Source organism: Artibeus jamaicensis, unplaced genomic scaffold (genome assembly GCF_021234435.1).
Source record: "Artibeus jamaicensis isolate MK-2021 breed Jamaican fruit bat unplaced genomic scaffold, CSHL_Jam_final contig_384, whole genome shotgun sequence".
In the NCBI taxonomy this organism is placed as follows: domain Eukaryota; kingdom Metazoa; phylum Chordata; class Mammalia; order Chiroptera; family Phyllostomidae; genus Artibeus; species Artibeus jamaicensis.
The window spans coordinates 13,274,763-13,299,449 of record NW_026521810.1 but is presented as its reverse complement, the minus strand read 5'-3'; the positions used below and the strand labels follow the sequence as shown (position 1 = coordinate 13,299,449).

Here is a 24,687-nt window from a genome sequence, read left to right as displayed (position 1 = left end):
CAGGTGGGGGGTGTATCTGAGACTCTATCAACCTGGCTCACATGGTTTGCACCGTCATGGGGAAATCCTAAAGAAGCTCTGACCTACCCAATTTACAGCCCACCCAAGCTGTTAACAGTGGCTTTTCTGTATGAATGGCTAATCTCAGCTCAGACTTCACATCTTCCTAAATTTTCTCAAGCGACAACCAGCCTCAGCGAGCCACCATACATCTGGCTAAATAGCCCCAGGCCTGGCATTAGCAGCAGTCAGCTTTGGATCACAGTTTGGCCTCCCCTGGGAACTTTCAAGTCCAGCACAAATAGCAGTCACCTGAAGATTGCTTTTGTAGCTCATTCTTGGTGGCCCTGGGTGGAACACAGGTGGTAGCTGACCCTGGCCTGCACCACCCAGAAAACTCCAGAGCTTGTGCACCCAGTGGACAACTGCAGACTACATCAGAACACCACCACCCTGCCCCTTTGCACAGCTGATCCTCCACAGAGGATGGAAGTTGGTGGTCAGTAGTCACAGCCAGTCCTTGTAACTGACTGGGTAAATCTCTCCCATCGATCTGCCAACAGCAATCAAAGCTCAACTGCAAGGAGAGGGTATACACAGCTCACCAGAAGGGTGCACCTCGAGTACCCAGCTTGGGTAATAGGGGAGGCAGTGCCACTGGACCCTACAGGACACCTGCTACTTTAGGCCATGCAACAAAGATAGTCATAGCAGTTCGACCTAACATTAAGAAACAAACACAGGGAGGCTACCAAAATGAAGAGACAAAGAAACATGGCCCAAATGAAAGAACAGATAAAAACTCCAGAAAAACTAAATGAAATGGAGATGAGCAATTTATTAGATGTACAATTTAAAACACTGGTTAAAAGGATGCTCAAGAAACTTAGTACCTCAACAGGCTAAAAAAGACCTGGGCATATCATTGCTTTGATTCTTGGCTTCATCCAAGAATGGTACAGAAGAAGAAGAAAAAAGAATCCAAAAAACCGAAGATACTGTAAGGAACCTCTGAGACAACTTAAAATGTACCAACATTTGCATCATGGAGGTGCCCAAAGGAGAAAAGAAAGAAAAGGAAATTGGAAATCTATTTGAAAAAAATAATGAAAGGAAATTTCCCTAATTTGGTAAAGAAGTAGACATGTAAGTCCAGGAAGCACATAGTCCCAAACAAGATGGATGCAAGAGGCCCACTCCAAGACACATCATAATTAAAATGCCAATGGTTAAAGGTAAAGAGAAAATTTTTAAAAGTAATGATGTGCTATGAAGACACTTGGCATACCATCATAGCCACTTTAAAGGGAAGACTTTACTTTTGTGTGGTGTCTGACTGTGTAAACTACTGACAAAAAGAACACAGTATTCAGCCAAGCCTTAAAATCTTAAAAGCAGCAAGAGAAAAGCAGTGGGTTATCTATAGGGGAATGCCCATAAGACTATCAGCTGACTTCTTAAACTTTGCAGGCTAGAAGGAATTGGAAAAAAAATGATTCAGTCATGAGAATCGGGGACCTTCAGCCAAGATTGCTCTAGCAGTGATATCAAATGATACCCAGCAAAGGTATCATTTAGAATCAAAGGGCAGATAGATTCCCAGACAAGAAAAAACTAAAGGAGTTTATCATCACCAAACCATTATTATATGAAATGGTAAAGGGACTTAAGAAAAAGAAGATGATCAAAACTATGAACAATAAAATGGCAAATAAACATATTACCTACCAACAATTGAATCTGAAAAACTAAGGAAACAAGAATACCACGGGCAGAATCATGTACACAGAGTTGTTTGTTGGTTTCCAGGATGGGGGGATGTGAGGGAATGGGTGAAGAGGTGAGGGTATACCGAATGGGAGTCCCGGAATAGTTATGGGGATGTAAAGTACAGTACAGGAAATGGAATAGCCAAAGAAATTGTATGCATGACCCATTAACATTAACAAAGGGGTGTATTCTGCATAAGGGAGTGTGGAATGCTTGGTTGGGGTGGGCAAAGGGGGAAAAGTTGGGAGAATTGTAACAGCTAAATCAGTAAAATATATGGGGTCTGTCTGATAAGAGTCCAGCCATTGTTAATATAATGGGAATGGTTTGCATGACATCAATGTAACCTGGCAGCCAAGGAGAATGGACTGGAATGTGCATCATGAACAATAATGACTTCACTATCCTGGTCAGTGGGGGCAGTAGACACTGTTGAGTGAGCATGTGTACTGTGTGGCCATCATGTTCAGATGACTGAGCAAATAGAGCAACTGATTTGCATCAGATTTTGTGTTAAGCTTGAACAGTCCTCTGTGGAAACTGTGGATGATTCAGAAGATTGCATCTATGGGCAGCTGGTGAGTGGCAGCTTTATCATGACAACACACCCACTCATGCATCATGTCTTGTGCAGTTTTTTGGCAAAACATCAAGTCACTCAGGTCACTCAGCCCTGCTGCATCTCAGGTTTGGCACCCTGCAACTTCTGGGTTTGCCCAAAACTAAAATCACCTTTGAAAGGGAAGAGATTTCAGACTGGATAAGATTCAGGAAATTTTTTAAAAGAAAAATTCAGGAAAATATGATAGGGCAGCTGATGGCGATTAGGAGAGCTGTGTGAGGTCCCCAAGGTGCCTACTTTGATGGGGACTGAGGCATCATTGTCCTCTGTGTGATGTTTCTTATATCTTGTATCTTCAGTAAATGTCATTGTCTCAGAAGTTATGAATTCACCAACATTAAGTTATCTGGGGAAGCTGCTAGTGTGGATCAGAATGCTGCTGTGAGATTTATATCCAGATTTCAAAGATCAGTTAAGATGGATGTTATGATTGCCAAGGAATGCAGCCCCATCAAGAACTTACACAACCAGGGGACAGTGACCAGAGGGGAGAGGGAAGGGAATTTAAGGCGAAAAGGGGGAGGGTTTTGGAGGAACAAGTATGAAGGACACAGGGATGAGGACTAGGGGGGAGGAAATGGGAGGGAGGTGGGTAACACGGGGTGGGGGGGGGCTGGGATGGGAGAAATAGACAAAAAACTGTACTTGAAAAATAACTAAATAAAATTTAAAAAAAAAAAGAACTTATACAGCCAAAGGTATAGGGTTGTGAAGTGGTCATAAAAGAGGTAAAGTTGTATGAACCTTTTTTTTTTAAATTAGGAGGGAACACAGACTGAATGTAAGACCTATACTTATCTGTCCAGTTATTAGCAAAGGAATTAGGGGGTCAGGAAAATATAAATGTGTTTGCCAAAGTACGGGCCTTGGGGTATGAGGCTGAGGTCCTATTGGGCAAGGGTTTCACCTGAGTGCTTATGTATTTGGGGAGTATATCATCCCTAGTTTAGAAAATGACATTTTGCGGGGGAGAGAAGCTTACAAATGGTTATTCTAAATCCCTTCTGAGATTTAGGCCTAATGTAATATTTAGAAGTTAAATGAATTTAATACATTGTTTCAGAATAGAATGACAAGAAATGAAACCAAGAAACATGTGAAAACTTGTATCCTATGAATTTGGGTTTTGTATTCTCCTGCATTCCATCAGCTCATTTTTTGTAATGGACATCTGTTTACTTTCCTAAAAATTTGGGGGGGGGAGGGGCAGGAATTAGCAATGCTGTTTTTTTCTGATTATTTTGTAGCCTTGTTTATAAAAGAATTTGAAAATGTGTAAAAATAAATTCAAGTAATAAATTAGAAATTACATGGTCTAAAGAAACATCTCCAAGTTAAAAAATTGGGCACCTATATTTATAGCTTGAAAAACTTGAATTTATAATTTATGGTTTGATTACTTGTAGAAAATGTAATTTGCAATTACTTTGTTAGCTTTTTGTTGAAAATGAAAGAAATTTTGTTTACTTTTGCATTACCTTAATAATATATTATCTTTTTACTTATGAGTAGTATATGTTTACTGTAGAAAACTTGGAAGACATAGGACAGCATAGACTACTTCTGAAATCGTTGTCATCTGGAGTACTGTTGGCTGCTGTTCACTCGTGTGTCCTCGTGGTGGTTTTTAGCCTCTTGGTGTTTGGTGGCCAGATAGTTGGTGTCCTGTTCTGAGTAGTCATAGTTGATATTATAGTAGCTGATAAATTATGTGTGAAATCCAACTTTTTGAGAGTCATTAATGTTAAAAATTCTGGTAACTAGAAGTTACTTTTTTCTATGCATCCCACCGTTTTTTGCCCTCCCTTAACATATCCAGTGGTCCTTGGTAAATTGTGTTAGGTGGGGAATATTTGTCCAACTAAAGGTCAAGTTAAAGAAGAATATAATACTAGTGGCTTCTATATCTTGATATGATAAAAAAATCAAAATAATGCTTTTTAGTACTTGATTGCAAAATTGAATTTAATGCTGCCTGTTACACATTTGTTTTAGTGCTTACCTGAACTGGTAGTTCCAGCTCAAGACTGGTTGTTCAAACTGTTTGTACTAAGAGGCCTGAGTCACTATCGTTTGGATCATCAGTATTTGTTTCTCATTAGTTCTGTGTTTGTTCATATCTTTCTGGCACAGTGTAATACACTGTAACAGCGATGTCAAACTCATTTTCACCAGGGGCCACATCAGCCTCGTGGTTGCCTTCAAAGGGCTGAAGTAATTCTAGGACTATATAAATGTAACTGCTTAACTGTTGAGGAGTTGAAATTACATTCGGACCTCTGAAGGCGACCGTGAGACCGATGTGGCCCTGGTGAAAATGAGCGTGACACCCCTGCACTCACTGTATGATGTTTATGTGGTTTTATTTGCCTGATCAGACTGGAAGCAACATAAGAGTAAATACTGATGTTTACTGTTTTTAATTCCAAAGTGAGTAGCACAAAATCTTGCACCTAACAAAAGTTTAAAGATTGATGGTTCCCTTTCAGAATCTGGTGATTCATTTTCAGTTTAACAGGAAAAAAGTAGTGGATCTAGGCAATTCAGTAGTGAGTCTCATGGCCGACACCTCCTTCAAAGTGTGGCTTAGCATAGTTCCTAACATGTCATGTAACTCATCAGAGTCAATCATGCCTTAGTGTAAAAGCATATTAACTATGTAATTGTCATCTAACTATATTTTTTCTTTTTTTCATTGGTTGAAAGCCTCTTCAGTTTTAATTGTTATGTTTACTTTTATACAAATGTTTCTGGGCCTAGGGATTGATGTTACCACCAACTTCCACAAGATGGCAGACCAAACACCTTTTTTCATGTTACTAGGTTTCAAACAATTTTTAATACACCTTAACTTAAGCTGTTAATAATTGTTAAAATCATGTTTGCTTTTTCTTTAGGTGGGCAGTATCAAACCGAGAAATGCTTATAGCCCAAAACAGCTCCTTGGAATTTAAGCTACATAGACTGTATTTTATTAGCTTGCTAATGGGTGGAACTACAAATCAGCGGGAAGCATTGCAATATGCTAAAAATTTTCAGCCATTTGCCCTAAATCATCAAAAAGGTGAGTCCTGAGTCACATATTTTTTAACATTTTATTTTTTTAAAGATTTTTATTTATTTATCTTTAGAGGGGAAGGGAAGGAGAGAGGGAGAGAAATATCAATGTATGGTTGCCTCTCATGCATTCCCCACTGGGAACTGACTTGCAAGCCAGGTATGTGCCCTGACTGGGAATTGAACCACAATCTTTTGGTTCACAGGCTTGTGCTCAATCCACTGAGCTGCACCAGCCAGGGCTTATTTTGTTTTTTAATTATATATTATTGATTATGCTGTTACAGTGGTCCCAGTTTTTTCCCCTTTTGCCCCCTCCCCAGATCCCCCACACTTCCTCAGGCAATCCCCACACCATTGTTTATGTCCATGGGTCATGCATAGGTTTTTTGGCTACTCCATTTTCTATACTGTACTTTATATCCCTGTGGCTCTTCTGTAACCACCTATTTGTTCTTCTTACCCTCACCTCTTTGCCTATTTCCCCACACCCCCTCCCATCTGGCACCCATCAAAACACTCTATATCCATGATTCTGTCTCTGTTCCTCTTGTTTGCTTAGTTTTCTAGATTCAGCTGTTGATAGGTATGTATTTATTGCCATTTTATTCATAGTTTTAATCCTCTTTTTCTTAAATAAGTTCCTTTAACATTTCATTGAGTAATGGTTTGGTGAGGATGAACTCCTTTAGTTTTTTCTTGTCTGGGAATCTCTTTATCTGCCTTTTGATGGTAAATGATGCCTTTGCTAGGTAGAGCAGTCTTGGCTATAGGTCCCTGCTTTTCTTGACTTTGAATATTTCTTTTCAATACCTTTTAGTCTGCAAAGTTTCTTTTGAGAAATCAGCAGATAGTCTTAAGGGAACACCCCTGTAGGTAATTCACTACTTTTCTCTTGCTGCTTTTAAGGTTCTTTGTCTTTAACCTTTGGCATTTTAATTATGATGTGTTTTGGAGTGGGCCTCTTTGTATATATCTTGTTTGGGACTCTCTGTGCTTCCTGGTCTTGCATGTCTATTTATTCCACCAAATTAGGAAATTTTTTTTCATTATTTTTTTCAAATAGATTTGCAATTTCTTTTTATTTTCTCTTCTTCTGGCATACCCAAAATGCAAATGTTGGAATGCTTGAAGCTGTCCCAGGGGCTGCTTACACTATTCTTGGTTTTTTGGATTCTTTTTTACTTCTTGTTGTTCTAATTGGTTGTTTTCTGATTCTTTATGTTCCAAATTGCTGATTTGATTCTCGGCTACATCCACTGTAGTGTTTTTTTCCTTGTAAATTGTTCTGTATTTCAGTCAGTGTATCCTTCATTTCTGACTGGATCATTTTTATGCTGTTGAGGTCCTCACTAAATTCTTGAACATCCTTATAACCAGTATTTTGAACTCTGCATCTGATAGATTGCTATCTCCATTTTGTTCAGTTCTTTTTCTGGAGTTTTGATCTGTTCTTTCATTTGGGCTATGATTCTTTGTCTTTTTATTTTGGCAACCTTCCTGTGTTTGTTTCTATGTTTAAGTCGAGCTACTATGACATCCTGTCTTTGTAGCATCACATAATGTAGCAGGTGTCCTGCAGGGTCCAGTGGCACTGCCTCCCCTATTACCTACACTGGGTACTCGAGGTGCACCCTTTGGGTGGGCTGATTATACTCTTCGTCTTGTAGTCTAGCCTCAATGACTGTTGGTAGGTCAGTGGGAGGGATTTACCCAGGCCAGTCAGCTGCAAGGACTGGCTGTGACCACTGACCATCAACTTCCATCCTCCGTGGAGGATCAGCTGTGCAGAGGCAGTGTGGTGGTGCTCCGATGTGGTTTGTAGCTGTCCACTGGGTGCACAGGCTCTGGGATTTCCTGGGTGGTGCCGGCCAAGGTTAACCCCCACCTTTGTTCTGCCTGGGGCCACCCTGCCTGAGCTATAAAGCAGTCTGAGATGGCTGCTGCTCATGCTGGGCTTGGAGTTTCCCAGATGAAGCTAAGCTGTTAGTCTAGGCTGGCTGCTGCTAGTGCCAGGCCTGGGGCCAGTTAGCAAGAGATATAGGGGGCTGGAGGCTCACCGAGGCCAGCTGTTGCTTGTTTAAGAGAATTTAGGAAGCTGTGAAGCTTCCTAAAGCAGTGCATATGGAAAAATCATTGTTAACAGTTTGAGTATCCTGGTAAATTGGGGGGGAGGGAGTCTGAGGGGATCTCCAGGGTGGGGCAAACAGTGTTTAGCCAGGTTGATGGAATCTGAGATGTGGCATTTGCCTGCTGGCTGTGTGCCTATGTGGGGGGAGGGTTCAGAAAGGGGACAGTGGCCTCTGCCCACCTTTCTCTCTGGCAGAAAGCTGTCCCCCAGCTCTTGCCTTGATGCTAGACACTTCACTTTTTCCCTGTATGCCACTGGTGCCTTTCAGCTGCTATTTCAGTGCTGGAACTGAGAGGGAGTAAGTCTGTGTGTGGGTGGGTTCCTTAAGAGAAACGGGGTGAGCCTTGGCTCAGTGGATTGAGTGTGGGCCTGCGAACCAGAGTATCGCAGTTCGATTCCCAGTCAGGGCACATGCCTGGGTTGCAGGCCAGTTCCCAGTGGAGGACACACCAGAGGCAACCATACATTGATATTTCTCTCCCACTCTTTCTCCTTCCCTTCCCCTCTCTCGAAAAATAAATAAAAATAAAATGTTTTTTTAAAAAAAAAAGAGAAACTGGGTGGGACTCCAGCAGGTTCTTCCACTGACTCAATTACCCCTGGTTTTTGCAGGCAGGAGTTATGGAGGCTTATCTTACTGGCACTGGAACCCTGGGCTGGGATGACCCAGTGGTATTGGCTGGAATCCCTTGCTCCCTTAGATACCCCTCCCGAATTTTTATCTACCAAATATGAATGTGGGACCAGCCCACTCTGTGTCTCTGCCCCTCCTTTCAGTCTGGGTGGATGTGGTTTATTTAATTCCTCAGTTGTCAGACTTCCATTCAACTTGATTTCTGGTGGTTCTTAGTGATGGTTGTTCCATATATATTAGTTGTAATTTTCATGTGGTTGTGCGAGGAAGTGAGCCATGTTTACCTGTGTGGCCATCTTGACAGGAAGTCTAAGTGAATCACATGTTTTTAATGTTTGCAGCAGACCTATAGCCACCACTGGAATTGAAGCATATCTTAAGTAGATCTAATATGTGCTTCCTAGTGAATGAAAACAGTTGTAGATGATAATCACAGAAAAGGCTGTGACTGGGTCTAGAGCCAAAAAAAGTATTAGACTCATAAAGGAAGTGTCAGGTCAAATGCAGCCTAGCAAATACTAAACAATATTGTTACGAAGCAGAGAAAATCAGATGAAGCCAACTTATGAGCCCAGTTAGATTGACAGGCCTCAGAATTAAAATTGAAATATTTAAAAGCAGAAATGCTCATTTGTCCAGATCATGATGGCTCTGAAGGGGTTTCAAATGTAGCGAACTGAAATATTAGCCAAGAAATTAATGCACACTCAATACAGCATGCTTTAATTTCAAGACATTTGTCAACTTTTTACCTGGATACGTACAAGATGAAATAGTATCTTTCAAGAATAAAGATTGCATACAGAGCCCTCATAGATTTAAGTTAATTTAAAGCAGGTAATTTTTGCAGTGCTGTATGTATATATAATTACTCAGTAGCAAAGGGCATTGGGTGAACTTTCAGGAGACTTGCATCTGGGCCTTGGCCTCACTGTGTACTTCCAAGCTTTGGGACTTTGTAAAAGTCATGTTAAGTTTCCGATTCCCAGTTTTCTTTTGTAAAAATTGGAAATAAGTTTTTATTACTGATCTCTATAACAATAAGCTTTCCATGGATACTTTGTGTGGAGTTATATCAAGTTATTGTTGTTGAGAAACAGAGGCTGGGTGGAGAGAGGAATTCTCTGAAATAACTAGTTGCCATCCCTTAAAAAAAAGTCAGAAAGAGACATTGCATTTAGGGGGATTTGGTACTCAGCTGAGAAGGGGATATGAGAAAGAGTGGAGTGTGCACTTGTTCCCCCTGCCTGGCCCTCAGGCTGCTGTTACTGCCACAGCAGAGTGTTTCAGAGTGCCCCCCGGGTGTCACAGTAGGAGTAGTGGGGTAGTTCTACAGTCAAATAATATGTGGTGGCCCCTTTTATAGCATAATTATTACTCTGGAAGGTAATGGTAATTGTACTACACTATTTGTAACAATAAAATAACTGCAAGTCCAATGTTTAGTGCTTCCTTTTTTCCCCTCCCTTTTCTCTGTACTGTTTCTTTAAGGTGAAGGGAGAAGCCAAGCGTAAAGACCAGAACTAAAAGACATGGTGAATAAATGATTTTAGGCTGTGTCACTTGGGGGGGATTCTTGCCTTTCTCAGCCTGTTACCTACAGGCCAGCTCTATTTCAGGAATAATCATTCACACCTCTAAGTGTTGCTGCTTTTGTTTAGACATTCAGGTTTTGATGGGAAGCCTCGTGTACCTGAGACAAGGGATTGAGAACTCACCATATGTTCACCTGCTTGATGCAAACCAGTGGGCTGACATTTGTGACATCTTTACACGGGATGCCTGTGCCCTCCTAGGGCTTTCCGTGGAATCCCCTCTCAGTGTCAGGTATGGAAGTTGGTCCTGTTACTGAAATATGCATCATATTGGTTAGTTCTTAATTTGTTGCCTAGCTCTTGATGTTTAAAGCCGAGAGATTGTTTTTCTTTCTGAAGAAGAGTACAGTTGGTATTTTAAGAGGTTGTCATGATTGACAGTGACAGTTTTAGAGCAGCAGTTTCTAAAGTGTAATCCGTGAACCTGTGTGGTCCTGAGCCTTTCCCACTAGGTTGACATTTGCACAGATGGTGCAGAAACAGTGGTGAGTTAATTGCTTGAGCCTTAGCACAGGTCAGAGCAGTGGTCTGGAAAACCTCGTTTTCCTCACCACCACACACTTGCAGCTGAAGACATGCTGGTTTTACTTAAGAATGTTCTTGATAAAACATTAAAATGACTAGTTTATTACATATTGACTTTTGAGTACACATCTTTTTAATATTTGTGTGACAGTAGGAAGTTCACATAAAACACTTCAACTTCATGCTAAAATATGGTTATCATCTCAGGAAAAAGCACCTGTATGTTGTTGTTAGAGTTATGAACTAATAAGCTAGTTGTTGTTTTTTTTTTATTTTCATGGAACACAGCTGTTACTTAGAAGATAAAAGACAGACTGTAATTATTCATACTCAGGTGTTCAGCATACATTTTTTTTTAAAATAAAGTGAGTCTTATATCAAGGAAAGCAACTGACAGTATCTTTTGCCATAATGATAGAATTTAAGATTTTGAGCTAAAATAGAAATTTTGGAAATCTTGTACTGCCACTGTGAGTTTGACAGCTTTCCCATATTTAAAGACTTTTCTGATTTGCCTGGTGATATTAATGAATTTTTTAGATAATGTATAATTAGATATGTTAATTCTTTAAAGGTCTTAATTCAGTAGGATCTTACAAAATCATGCATTGAGTAAAAGAGTCATTCAGAGTATAAGACAGACCATTGGATTTGAATGTAGAAAGTACAAAAAATTCAGTGGTAAGGATTCAGATTCCATGATACAAAAAACTTTTTCTCTACTCCTTGTTTAGTTTTGATGCGGCATTAAAGAAGAATATCCACAATTATCTGAAAAGGCAGTTAAATTACTATAGATGTGTGTGAGGCTAGATCATTTACTTCAGCCTGAAGAACACACTGCAGCAGATTGAGCACAGAGGAACATTCACAAATTTACCTGTCTCCCATTAAGCCAGTCGTTAAAGAGCTTTAAAGTGTAAAGCAGTGCCAGTCTTCTCACACATTTACTTTGGGCTTGGAAAATAGGGGGTTTTGAGTAAGAATGTAATTTATAACATATATTAAGTTTATTATTTTTAAGTGGATTAATATTTTAAAATTTTTGGTTTTAATTTCTAGTGCAACAAACGATGATAGATATACACAAAAAACAAATGCTCTTTGATATCCTTAATATTTAAGTATGCAAAGAGGACCTGAAACCAAAAAGTTTAAGAACCTGTTTTAAGAAACTAACTTGTTTACTCTTCATTTAATTTCTCAAGTGTTTTTCATTCCTGCTGTGTGCCCGCAGAGTGGGGTACAGCCTGCGTTCCGTAGGGTGCACCGTCAGACTGCAGGAGACACTCATGCATTTAACCATCATGCAGGGCCAGGCTGCAGGTCAGGTTGTCTGGGGAACAGACTCTGAAATGGGTGGAGATTGAGAGGGAAGAGGTTACTGGGATCAGCTCCTGTGGTGGGAATAAAAGCAGCAAGATTAGGCAGATTAGGGAAAAGTTGAAATGTGAATGCAGGCTAACCGAAGGCCTCAACCCATCCCTGAGGACCTCCCATATTGGGACAGCAGGGCTGGGTTTTTGCATCCATGTGGAACATTCATCAGATGTGACCCTGGTCAGTGGAAAGTCCTGAAAGAGGGACTGTGCTGAGAATTGACTGTTGGCACTTCTAGATCTGAGTACCTGTGCCCTGAACAGGGGCCATCTGGGTCTAGAAGGAACCGTGTAAAAAAAGTTTCAGAATGTCATTGATGACTAATAGATAGAGCCCGTCACCGTTAAGTCTAGAGGTTCTGTATAACTTAAAACCTATGTGTGCGCATGTGCACACATGTACTAATTTAGCAGAGCAGAGGGCTCTGTGCCCTGTCCGATTGTAATAGCTCTCTGCGCACACAGTTTGGAGGAATTGACATTTGTAGGACCAAGCTGTCTGACAGTGGCCTGACATTGACATTTCCTCTTCCGTTCTCCCAGTTTCTCAGCAGGTTGCGTGGCACTGCCAGCTTTAATTAACATTAAGGCTGTGATTGAACAGAGGCAGTGCACTGGAGTTTGGAACCAGAAAGATGAATTACCCGTGAGTTCCATTTTCTATTGGTTATTTACCTTTCCTGCCATTAGAAGAATATGAATGTTAAGGATTTAAAATGTCAGTCTTGCCTTTTAACTGAGGAACATTATTGTATAGCCTTTTGACAGAGTTTCTTTTATGTATATGGTCACATGATTAAATAATAGAAGTGGGGAGCCAAGTTACATTTTGGAGGCACTGGAAGGGTTTTCTTAAAATTTTGACTTAGAGTGGCAATGAAAGCTAATGAAGAAAACACTGGAAGTTGGGAGGGTGGGAAATACTGCAGCATGTATTATGTTCTGCACTTGACAAACCACATACTATGATTTTTAAAAAATATAAAAGTGAGTCAATTTGATTGGATTTTATTTTATCTTAGCATTGGTATTTGTGAGATCATGGGTTTGAGCTCATTTTATTTTTCTATTTTTTTAAAGGTTTTATTTATTTTTAGAGAGATGGGGAAGGGAGGGAGAAAGAGAGGGAGAGAAACTTCAATATGTGGTTGCCTCTCATGTGGCCCTCAGTAGGACCTGGCCTGCCACCTAGGCATGTGCCCTGACTGGGAATCGAACCAAGGCTGGCACTCAATCCACTGAGCCACACCAGCCAGGGCTTGTTATATTTTTCTAATACCAAGTAAAGTAAATACATTGCTATTAAATTAAAGGTCATCCTGCCCTGGCTGGTGTAGCTCAGTGGATTGAGTATGGGCCTGTGAACCGAACAACCACAGTTCAATTCCCGGTCAGGACACGTGCCTGGGTTTTAGGCCAGTTCCCCGCAGGGAAGGCACAAGAGGCAACCATACATTGATGTTTCTCTCCCTCTCTTCTTCCCTTCCCCTCTAAAGATAAATAAATAGAATTAAAAAAAATAAAGGTCATCCTTTGGCACCCACAGTCATCAATGTGTACCTCTAGTACTATGTGTTCACTGCTGTCGTGGGATAGGCCAGGGTTTTAAACATCACTTCCAGTAACTTGCCAGTTCCTAACTTCTCCAAGTAGTTTGTTCATCTCTGAAATAGAGACCATCCTTCTCTTCTGAGACTATTAAAGGCTGGAGATAACATAGATATGCTTAGAATAATACGGGATACAGAGTAGGTACTCAGGTTTGCTTACATAGGGAGACAAAGGTTCTCGTAGGTGTATTTCCACCAGGTCTCTGACAGTAGCATTACATCTTCGAAGTTACTTCTGCATGGTTGTATCACAGACCCTGAAGGGCTAAAACATGCATTTGGCTTTTTGTTTCTTTTCCGCCACACCTGTACACAGATTTGTCTGCAGTTACCTTGTTCTTCCAGCTGGTAACTGTTGGTTGCCCCAGCTTCTCCTCAGACGTCTGGTTTGCTTCAAAGCACAGGTGCATCTCTAGTCGTGAGTGTGGTCAGGACACCAGCAACACCCCTGCTTGACTGCTGCTCATTTTGAGTGCCCTTAGAACTTGAGCCTTCACTTCCTTTGCTGAGGCAAGTGCCTCTAAGACCCTGGCAGTTTCCCAGTCATGTGTACATCTCACACTTGTGCACTAGAATGGAGCACACTGCAATCTGAATTCACCTAAAGTCTGTGTGTCAGGATAATAAAGCACTTTGAAGTGATGATCTGGCTGTTTTTTTTCCTCAGGATTTTCCTGTTACACTTTGTCAGATTTTTTGAAAGACTTATATATTGATAGCCATTGTAGATTTAGAAAGAAAGAAAACAGAATTGGCATTTCTTGGGCCCCTGCCACAGACAACCACTGTGTTAGGCGATTCCATAGCTTTTCCTTGTTTTGCTCACTGCACAGAGAAGTAATTGACACAAGTGCTGTGGACTGTGACTGTGAGAGGACCTCCTGAACTTCAAGTTGAAGCCCTTGTTTCAGGAGGTTTCTCTGGACCATTATACACAAAACATGGGAAACTTAGATGTGAAGCTCGTATAGAAACAAACCATGTTTGGTTTGTTTTTAAAGGAATTAATGCACTGAATTTTATCACCTAGCTAAGTGTGCTGTAAAACAGTTGGGATTTCTGATGGGTTTTACGGTATATCTAATGACTTTTCGGGAGTGTTTAACTTCTACAGCATTGATTTGCCTTTGACTTTTAACTCTCAGGCATCAAAATTTTATTTGAGAGCAGTATCCTAAGTAATTTCGAAGGGGAGCATTTCCTTTAGCCATTGAAACTTGCTTCCCTGCAGTTGTCATCAGTTTGGCTCAGATAAACTCATAAAAATTCTCTCTAAAAAAATGTGAAGGTTAATTTAGAATTATGAAATAATACTTGAATCCCTATGACTGTCCCTCTCAAGTTAGAAGAGTGCTGTAAAAAGGTACGTTCAGATGAGTACATTGGATCAGTGTTCTCTGCTGCACGGTGCGTACTAATTTGAAGATGTCCTGAGCTATAACCTGAGTCTTCTTACTTTTTCTTAACAGATCGAAGTGGACCTTGGTAAAAAGTGCTGGTATCACTCTATATTTGCCTGTCCCATTCTTCGTCAGCAAACAACAGATAACAATCCACCCATGAAATTGGTCTGTGGTCATATTATATCAAGAGACGCCCTGAACAAAATGTTTAATGGTAGCAAGTAAGTGTCTGGCTTTTTAAATGTTAGTAAAAAATTTTCTTTTGTAACTTAGTGGGAGGATGAAAAATAATGAGAATAAATAAATGTTGCTAGAATGTAGAAATAGATTTCATAATTCTTCATTTAGCATAGTGGGTAGTACCTGATTTTTTATTTTTTTGGTCAGTTTTTAAAATTTGTCTATGAATTTACAAGGATAATCTTTATTTAACTCTTCTTGGGTAGGCAACACAATGTCATTGCCCCCACCCACTCTGCCTTTCGTACGCAGATGGTAACACGTAGCATACCAGAGACTGGTCAGTTAGTGATACATCTTGGAGCTCTTTTATATGCTAAAGAAAGAGCCCTCATTCTCTTTTTAAAGCTGCACATTATTTTTCTATGTGGAAATGATGATTATTAAACTAGTCCCTTATTGGTGAGCATTTAATTTCTATTACTATAAGGTGAATTACATTATCTGTAGGTGATATTGCTGATTCAAAGGGTATAAATACTTACATATTTTTATTTACATGTTATATAAATGTATATTTTATATATTTATAATTGAAATTGCTGATTCAAAGGGTGTATATACTTATAGTTTGTATAGATTAGAGCCCAAAAGTCTCAAAAGCCTATTTTTAGCTTAGGCAGTTAGAACATTGTTTGCTGGAGTCCATTTCAAACCATTATGGTAAAGTCTTCCCTTGAAGAGGAGGCCCTGGCATGTGACAAAGGTGTCTGTGCCCTCCCCAAGCCGTGCAGCCATGCTGGTTTTGTGTGCCCTGCTACAAGGCCCATCAGCTGCTCTTGGTGGGCTGCGCATTTGGCAGGCTCGGCAGCTGGCATCTGATTGGCTGCGCTTGAGTGGCTTGTGTGACCAGTGGGTTTGAAACTCATTTGAAGACAGGTGCAACCTAAACTTTGGATAAGAAGAATTGGATTTACTTATGAAAACTCCAAAAGCCATTTTTAGAAGAATTGTCTTTGTTTTGTTTACCAAATGGTTTTTGCTGATATCTACGGAAGAAGAGCCTTTCAGTTTAGGGTCTGGCTCACATGATTTTTATCTGTGACCCTTCAAAGCTTGGCTGTTACGTGAAGGGAAAGCACAGTTCACCCTCAGAGTATACACTGTGTGCGTTTGTGAGTAAGTCTGTGTGTGTATGATTGTTAAAGATACTTTATAACTGTATGAAACGGAATGCTCAGTACTGATCTTGTTTCTTGACTCAGTGTTTTTTTTTTTCCTTGTGTTTAGATTAAAATGTCCATATTGTCCCATGGAACAAAGTCCAGGAGACGCCAAACAGATATTTTTCTGAAGAAATAATTTTAGTTTGCAATTTGTAAGTGAAACTGAGTTGTGGGTGCATTTCAGAAGAGAATGTTCCATTTAATGCAGCTAACCAAGGACTCCCGTGTTTATATAAGCTAATGCTCCAGAGACGTTGCCAACACGTTAGTGTACATACACACTGAGGGAGTGTTCCAGATAAATATGATCATAGGGCTCTATTATATTCTTGATCTTCATTTCTGATCAAGTAAATACACCAGCAGTTGTCATTCAATGCAGGTTTTTGTACTTAATTATATGGTAATTTTTTTACTTTTTAAGAGCAGAAACGGAAATTGACCCCCCTGCCATGTGATTAGTATTTTTCCTGCTTTTACTTTTGTCATTTTCTTGATATTTGTGAGCTCTGAGAATGTTTGTGAAAAGGTTTTATTTCCTGTTATGTGTATATAATTAAATGAAAATTCTTCAGAAAAAGTTTGAAAAATTGAATTGTGGTTATAAAACTTTTTTTTTCTTTTTTGCTTAAGGAAGAAAGTTGTGATAGATTCTGAGTTTGCTTTTTGATCTTTTTCTCTGCTCCAGTTCTCACTGAAAAGTCAGCAGACCTGCATTTGAGCTTTGCTGGTGGCCTGGCTGCCTATTTTTTAAATTCCATCATGAATTTAGCAGGTTGGTGTGAGAAGTCTTCCGCTGGAATAGAGTGGAAGGAGCGCTGTTGTTTCTTTGCTTTTATTGCCAAGAGGTGCTTATTTTAAAAGTGTGTTCAATAAAATGAAATTCTGAAGTTAGAAGTGTTCTTAAGTTAATATTTGCTCTCTTGGTCTTAGTAGCCCTGTTCGCTGAAATTTGCCTTTAGGACTTGGCTGTCTATTGCATTTGTATATCTTTGCAGACACAGTATTGTGTGTGTGTGTGTGTGCACCAGCATCAAACATTGTGCATCTGGAAGGGAAGAAGCATGTTCCAGTTCTAAAATGCAGTAATCAGTCATTACTTTAAATCCTTACAGTTAGAATCTAGCAGATTTTCTGTAGCACAGAATATGTTTCTTGCTGTTTCTGTATTTGAGTAGTATGATGTCCAACACCTGCTGCAGCGTGTGTCAGCTCCCGGACTCGGAGTCTCTGTGTTATTCTTACAGAGGCACAATGATCTTTTCTCTCGCGAGGCATCTTCATGTAATGCACTATCCAGAAATAGCCATGTGTAAGAGTCTTTCTCTGTATGAAGAACTACATGGAAAAGACTTTTGTGGACATAATTTTGACTTAAAACTCTTTAAGTACATCATTGTAAGAAGAATGTTATATGGAGATCACCAAATATTTTGCAACATTATTTCATCTGAAATGGAACTGAAACATCGATATAGGAAAACTTTATGAGAAAATGAAAAAAGAAGAAAACAAAAGCAAAGAGAATCATGACACTTCACATTTTAAACTACAGATTGACTTAGTTTGCGGGGGGAGGGAGAGAACAGATTTGGTGCTAAGTTAATTGGAAAGTGGCAGCACTTGCCGTAGTATACCAGCCTGGATGGTTTATCCTGAAGTCTTACCTGGCAGAGTCGGGTTTTGTTTGTAAAGTAGAGAATACTGCAGAAAGCCCTGCTTGACTGATGTGTGTGGCCCGGCTTAGGTTGAGGGCTGCTGTGTGCTGTGTAGGTGAGCCAGGAATCAGGATCAGCCTGCTCAGAGTGCTTACTTTGTTTGACCTCTTAGTCCCGCAGTTACTTTTGCCCCCGTGTTTCTGCTTTCCTGTTGCAACCCTCTCTAAAGTTCCCCCTCTCTCCACTAAAGCAGTGAAGGAAGAAAACAGAAGCTTCTTGGACTCCAAAAGAGAAGGTAGAGTATTTGAGGCAATACTCTGGTTGAGGATGTAAAACTGGTTTATTATATATTTTTTCCTTTGAATTAAAACCCAGGGTTTCTTTTCTTTTTTTTTTAAGCTATTTCTCACTAGACCAGATTTATCGTTATTCACAACTTATTCTCACCTACCACCAGAAACACCTACATGGCATTTAGGCTTCACATGGGGTTTGAACAATACAGACATTGCGCTAGAGGCTGGTGGTAAATATTTTTGGCAGCTAGAGACTCATAGTTGTCTCAGGCCACTTTCAAGGACAAAGGCTAGAGTTCTGCTTTGCCCCTCTCCCAGTGCTGGGAATCCTGTTGACAGTTTCCTGTGCTAGGTCCTCGTAGTCCTCCTACTGGCCAGGGTTAGGGCCAAATATTTGAAACTCTTGATGATTTAACATGAAAATTATGTCTTGTGACCTTTAACTAAATGCATGGACTAAAATTCATTGGTGACTTAAATGTGAAGAGTAGGTGGATTTGAAGAGGCCAGGCCTTAACCAAAGATACTAAAATAGAATATGCTGTCCTTGCTACTCTAAAAACGCCTTCACCAGTGGTGTCAGGTCCGTGGGCTGTGGATGTCAGCACTGCGGGAGGATGCTCTTTGGTTCGTCAGTCTCTGCGTTCCACTTGCAAGCGGTCATGGTAGAACCAAGGTTTTTTACAGTCAGACCAATTAAAATAATGTACATTGAAAACAATTTCAGAGTGGTTTCTTAAATTCCTTTAGGAACCATTTCCATTTGTCCTGGACTATGCTAAACCAATAAAACCTTATTAGATTCTTAGATTCTGATTTAGCCAGAGCATCTGTGCTTTCAAGTACAGTCTGAAGTGCCGTGGCTGAAGTTGTCTTCAGATCTTTTTTCTCTGTGGTGTGATCATCACAGATGCCATTTCTGTTGTTTTAGTGGTAATTATGTGAGACTTCTAATACATAAATGAACGGGTATTGGTGCCTCTTGATTTTAAAATTTTGAAGAGTCACCTCATATTCATAGAGTGTGTGAGTATTTTATGAGTGTATGAGCATCTAATTGAATATCAGAAAGTTATAAAGTAAACCTTTTTCTTTGATTTTCCTGTAGCAGCTGTGTGTACAGAGACACTAAGACCCACGCCAATTACGTGGGGGTGAGGATCCTGTTTTCGTCTCCAGGCAGTTCCGCAGGTTATGCAGTTAACGTTCCGTACTCTTCATGCTGTGAGCTATTTCCACCTCAGTGATTTCAGCCGTTGGGACACTAGATCCTGCAAAGACCAAGAACTCTTGGTCATCTGCACAAGACAAACTGCTCGTAGACATTAGTCCTCTGGTTTTCCGGTTCAACCTCTGATTAAGTGGCCTGCCAGTCACACTGGTCAGTCTGCGTAGTCAGAAGACTCAGGTTATTTTCAGGGAAGGCATGGAGGTGTGGTTTGGTTGATTTCATCACTAGGCTGTATAAGGTGATGACACAAACCAAATACCTGTCATTACTTAACATACATTACCTTCGCTAACACTAGAACGTTCTGGTCTCGAGGGAATGTTCACAAGGACTAACGTGCACCTGTCCAGCTGTGGTCAGTTTACCATAAGCAGGTACAGACTTCATGGACTGTTTATTGAGCTATAATTGATTACATACCAAAAATAAAATGACAAATGTATTTTAATAGATGAGGCATCCAGTTTTAGGGTGAGTTTCCCACTGTTGATTTTACTTTCAGACATCAGGAGAGAAAACAAAGTTTTGTTTTCCAGACATTTCCCTCTACAGTTTTAAACTGCAATAAGCATATGTTTCATTACTTCATAGAGACAAGCCGCTGGGATCGACGTACAGCACATGCTTTGTTTCCCATGGGTGAGGACCTGCACTCTCATTTTAGCAGTCATTTAATGTTCTGCATCAAGGCAGATGTGGGGTTCACTAGGGTTTAGTGCCTGATCTTTTCTTTTGGGAAGGGGAGGGAGTGAATGTACTGGAGGTGGGAGGGAAGCAGGAGAAGAAAATGGGAGTGTGAGTGAGTGTGCACGTCTCTGAATTCACCATTACCCCCACGTGTGTCTAGCAAGGAACAAGTAATTAATGTATTTTGCTCACGACTGCAGTGTGCATGTTTCCCCCTCTGTGTTCTCTAAACTTACACTAAAAGGATTCATCCATCTTGTTCAGATGGCTCAGGATTATATTTCTTTTGCTTACCCTGTGCTCTTGGGTTCTATAGTATTTCTATAATTATGTAACAAGAATAGTGTTGCACTGTAATCTATTATATAGAGCTATATGTATGGAAAATTTTGATCAGTTTTTTAAGCAATGTATCCTGTTTGCAAAGGCACAATAAAATTGCATATTATAGACAATAGGCAATAAAGCTAACAATAAACCTTATTTAACACAAACCATATTCATATTCTTGGTTCATTTGATTTCTGGAAGAAATCTAGCATATTTAGTAGTTACAGGGATATTATTTTAACTTAAAAAATTCTGGTATATTTATGAATTTCAGGCTGGTAATAGTTTAGGGAACTATAAGAAATGCTTTGTTAATGTGTGTATTCTTTTGTCAAATACATGGCTTCTCCTGTATATATTTTTAAAATTAAAGAAATGGACATTTAAAAAATTTTATGGAACCAGTTTGTGTAAATGTGACGGAAGTATGAGCGAGGGAGAATGGAGGTGCCAGCTATGAGAAGAGAATGTTGCTGGATGCCTTTGTTAAGGGTCTGCACATTCAGAATTTAATAAAATGTTTTTTGTCACCATCTCATCCTGTTCCTGTGCCACTTAGCAGTGTGAGGAGAAGAGGTGGCTAAGCCCAGTGCCCAGTTTCTAAAGCAGTGGTTACATGCTGGTGTACCTCTCCACACCACACCCCTCTTTTTACTTGGAGAGCAAATAAAATCCTCCCTCTCTACACTTTCTTTTTTATGAATTCTTTTACCAATTCAGCCCTGTCACCAACCACCCTAATATTTCGGTGGCCCATATGGGGACATGCTCTATGTCTCCCTCTCCTCCAGCCTCCTGAGACTCGCGACTAGGGGAGCAGTGGGCAGCGGAAGCCGACCCGGGCTGACCCCCTCACCCTGTCTCTGAGGTTTGGACAGAGGATTCTGACCCTCCTCCGCCTCTCTGCGGACGGCCTCCTCCTCAGCCAATGACCGTGTGGGGAAAGCTGCCTGTCAGCTGTGGAACAAATCCACCAAGATACGTTTGTCAGTGCTGAGGTAGGAGCTCGTCCTCAGGGCTGGAAATTTCTGGAAAGCAAGAATAAAAGGAGGCTTAACCAACCGCTCCCTATGACCACAAGCAGAAGATAACATTGGGACGAACTGCAGCCTCCTGCCGCCCACAGGGGCTGCAGGACAGCAAACCCTCCTCCACCTTTTTAATCCAATTATAACCCAGTAAAAGCTCAGAGCCCCACCCCTCAATGCCGGTGTGTCTCTCCACACCATGCCCCTCTTCTCACTTGGAGAATGAGTAAAAACTTTACAAAAAAAGTGGTTACCGTAGTGTGTCCTCTGATGCCTACCTCGTGGACGCGGCCAGGACTCTGCCCTGCTCTGACCGATGTGAAAGCTCCACCCAGGCTGCTGGTGGAGCGTGGCTGACACTCGGCATTGTCAGGGAGGCACTGAGGCTGAGTAGTCTCCTACTCAGTGACAAGCTGAAGTGATAGAAACAATCTATTGGTGCAGCTTTTGTATATTTTTCTAGGGAAGATACATTTTTACCAGATTTTAGATAAAACTTAAACCACTGTGGGTCCCACCCAACCACATTTAGAGCCAGTGGCTCAGGTAGTCTCGATGAGGTCTGGCAGGATGGGCCAAAGATCTCACCACTTACTCCTGCAGCATTTGGGGCTCTCTGGGGCTCTGAATGTGGTCCTAGCATCATTGCCAGATGTGTTGAATGCTGGGCCTCTAACTCAGACCTGCTGAGCCAGGATCTGCATGTTTGTGAGCAAACTGGGTTCCTTTAAAGAGCCTCCTGGATGCTCCCTTTTTTATGACGTGTCCTCCCTTTTAAGTGTGTTGGGTAAGGATTACATATACTGAAGATAAGGGGTACAAGTTTTCCCATTTCTTGATGACTAAGTATCAAGTCATCAAGAAAGGTTAAATTTAGTGTATTTTGGGAATGTTTAGTGCACAGTTACTTAAAAAATCAGTGTACAGTGGAACCTGGGTTATTGAACTTGGTTTGTTCTGGAAGGCTGTTTGAAAAGTGATTTGTTCAAATACAATCTCCTTTGTCACCTGAGAGACGCGTGACGGCTCACATAGTTATCAGCATGAAAGGGTTGGGTCGAGAACTGAAGTTTGGCAACTGAGACATTTCTGTGAACAGCTTGATCAAGAACCCAATTGTTCGAGATGGGAGACATTTGAGAACTGTGGTTTGACTGTGTTTGTTTGAGCATCTAGGTAATTGAGGGAGTTACATTTCCTGCGAGGCAAAATGTATTTTCTACCTCCCCACCAAAATGGGGAAGGATGAAAGCACCAGACATGTAAGACTATGGGATGTTGTAATGGCAAAAGAGAGACTGGAAACACACCTAAGATAATACAACCTGTGAGCCCCTCCCAGTGGAGAAGCATGATGTAAACATTCCAGCAAACAGAAATACCACTTCCCAGATGACAACCTTTCCTAACTTTTTTTCTGGCATGCTTTAAGAAATAATTTCACTATCATAACCCTGTATGAAGATAAAGTTGTGTTTCTGAAACAAGTTGTATAAAACTATGTAATCCTTATAATGTGTGATGCACTCTGATGTATTCAGTCTCTCCTATTTAATGCTCTTCAAAACTGAATGGATTGCATGACTCACTAATGGGTAAAGATCTGTAGTTTAGAAAACCTTGCACTGGGGACAACGATGCTGTGATCCACTCACAAAGCTGCTTTGAAATCTCTGTCAATATATGGATGATAGAAAACATTTTTTTCCTTTTTCCTGAAAACTTGTTTTTTATCCTCTTGTTATTTTATTTTGTATTTAAGCCCATATATTACATAAAACATAACAGGAAAATGAACAAATTTATAAAATAAATTGAGGTGTCTGGATGACAAAACACAAGAGCTTTGCCTTTGTGTTTACAGATTGCTTGGTATGTTGTTGGTCTTGCCCTTCAGATGTCAAGTAAAGATCTAGCTTGAAACAAAGCTGATGTGCTGTGAGGTTAAGCCAGTTTGATCTTGGGCCAGGAAATGATAGATTTTCTAAATCTTATCTTTAAATATTGGCTAAAACAAATGCTGATATAGTAAAATGCAGGCTTTTATTATGAGACATCAAGAGGGAAACTTGAATGAATGCAACTTACCTCCAAGTCCTCTGAAAGGAGGCGAAAATTAAATACTGTGTTTTACCAGTGTTCTCCCCAAAGCATTACTCTAGTAAACATGCAGGAGGATGCTGCGAGCAGCAATAATAATAAGACCCACTCTCGAGGTAGGCTCAAGGCCAGAGTAGGAGAGTGGTTGAAAAAATCCTTGGGCCAATAACTTCCCAGAATGTCCTTTGGTGCTGGGGGATGAGTATATGACTTTTTTTTTTTTTCTGATTCAAAAGGACATTCCCGACTCCAACCTTGCTAAAAAAATAAATAAATAAGGCATTTTTGCACCTGCTATGAAGAACAGCTAGGATACATACAGGATAAGGCTGGCATAAAATTATTTAGCAAGCACATGCTAGCTATTCCAGTTTGAAATCTATCAAACTGTAAAATCAAGGGGGAAATAGTTGAAGATGAAGTGTTATTTCTTAAGGGAACACATTCCCCAGAAAGAGGGATTAGGCACTTAACTCTATGGAGAACTTTCTACTGAGGCTAGGTATAAGATGATGAAGAGCATTACTAAAGATGGGCCGAGCCAGGCCATGTGGAGGTCAAAAGGAGAGGGAAAAAGGCATTTAGAAAGAAATTTCTTCTGGGTCTGACTAGGTAAATGAATCCAAGGCAACTGCACCAAAGATATGCTACCTATTTCACCAGCAGGAAGCTGGTGAAAATTAGACATTTTAAACCCAGAGAAATGTATGAAAAATGTGTTAACCAAGCAAATGAAAACCAAATGTTCAAGAGTCAAATCTCTTCAGATTTGAAATCCAAGATTAATTCATTTAATTTTATGCGTTAGAAAAAAATTTAAAGGAACAAATGTAAAGATTTGTTTTATTTCTACTGGGGGAAGGAGGAGGATAAATAGAACTGTTTTCCAATTTGCTCTCCACTGTATTTACTCATACCCACACACACATATAAACATACACACACCAAAAATATCCCAAACAAAAAAGAATCAAGAATCAAAATACCCTTAAGCTGCGCCAATACTTCTTATTTTGACTAAAAGAGTAGATCCTGGGAGATTTGATTTTTGCAAAATGCAAAATCAAATGACCGAAAAATGCTGAACAAAGAGCATTGTTAATATACAAAATATTTATATTACCAACTAGTAACAGTTGATACTCTCCGTGTCTGTAAAACTTTGGAACCACATAGCTGATGTTAAGTCTAATCCATGCCAGCTTGCAAAAACCAGGAAAAAATT

General features: G+C 40.2%; 1 protein-coding gene and 1 non-coding gene across 3 annotated transcripts in view; one reads left to right on the top strand and one right to left on the bottom strand.

Moving 5' to 3' along the window:
- RMND5A (required for meiotic nuclear division 5 homolog A) overlaps nt 1-17,566 on the top strand; it is a 69,032-nt gene extending 51,466 nt beyond the window's left edge. The window contains exons 5-10 of one of the 2 annotated variants that reach the window (XM_037168176.2): nt 5,290-5,456; nt 9,876-10,041; nt 12,257-12,359; nt 14,793-14,947; nt 16,197-16,284; nt 16,821-17,566. In XM_037168176.2, the coding sequence (XP_037024071.1) occupies nt 5,290-5,456; nt 9,876-10,041; nt 12,257-12,359; nt 14,793-14,947; nt 16,197-16,260 (655 nt within the window). In that variant the 3' untranslated portion in view covers nt 16,261-16,284; nt 16,821-17,566. Of the gene's footprint in view, nt 1-5,289; nt 5,457-9,875; nt 10,042-12,256; nt 12,360-14,792; nt 14,948-16,196 lie in introns of both variants that reach the window. The other variant, XM_053664555.1, reaches the window with a different exon arrangement.
- On the bottom strand, nt 1,243-1,379 carry LOC119034512 (small nucleolar RNA SNORA15). Its single transcript, XR_005079577.2, has one exon. It is a non-coding gene; the product is annotated as a small nucleolar RNA SNORA15 (small nucleolar RNA).
- Nucleotides 17,567-24,687: the final 7,121 nt, after the last annotated feature.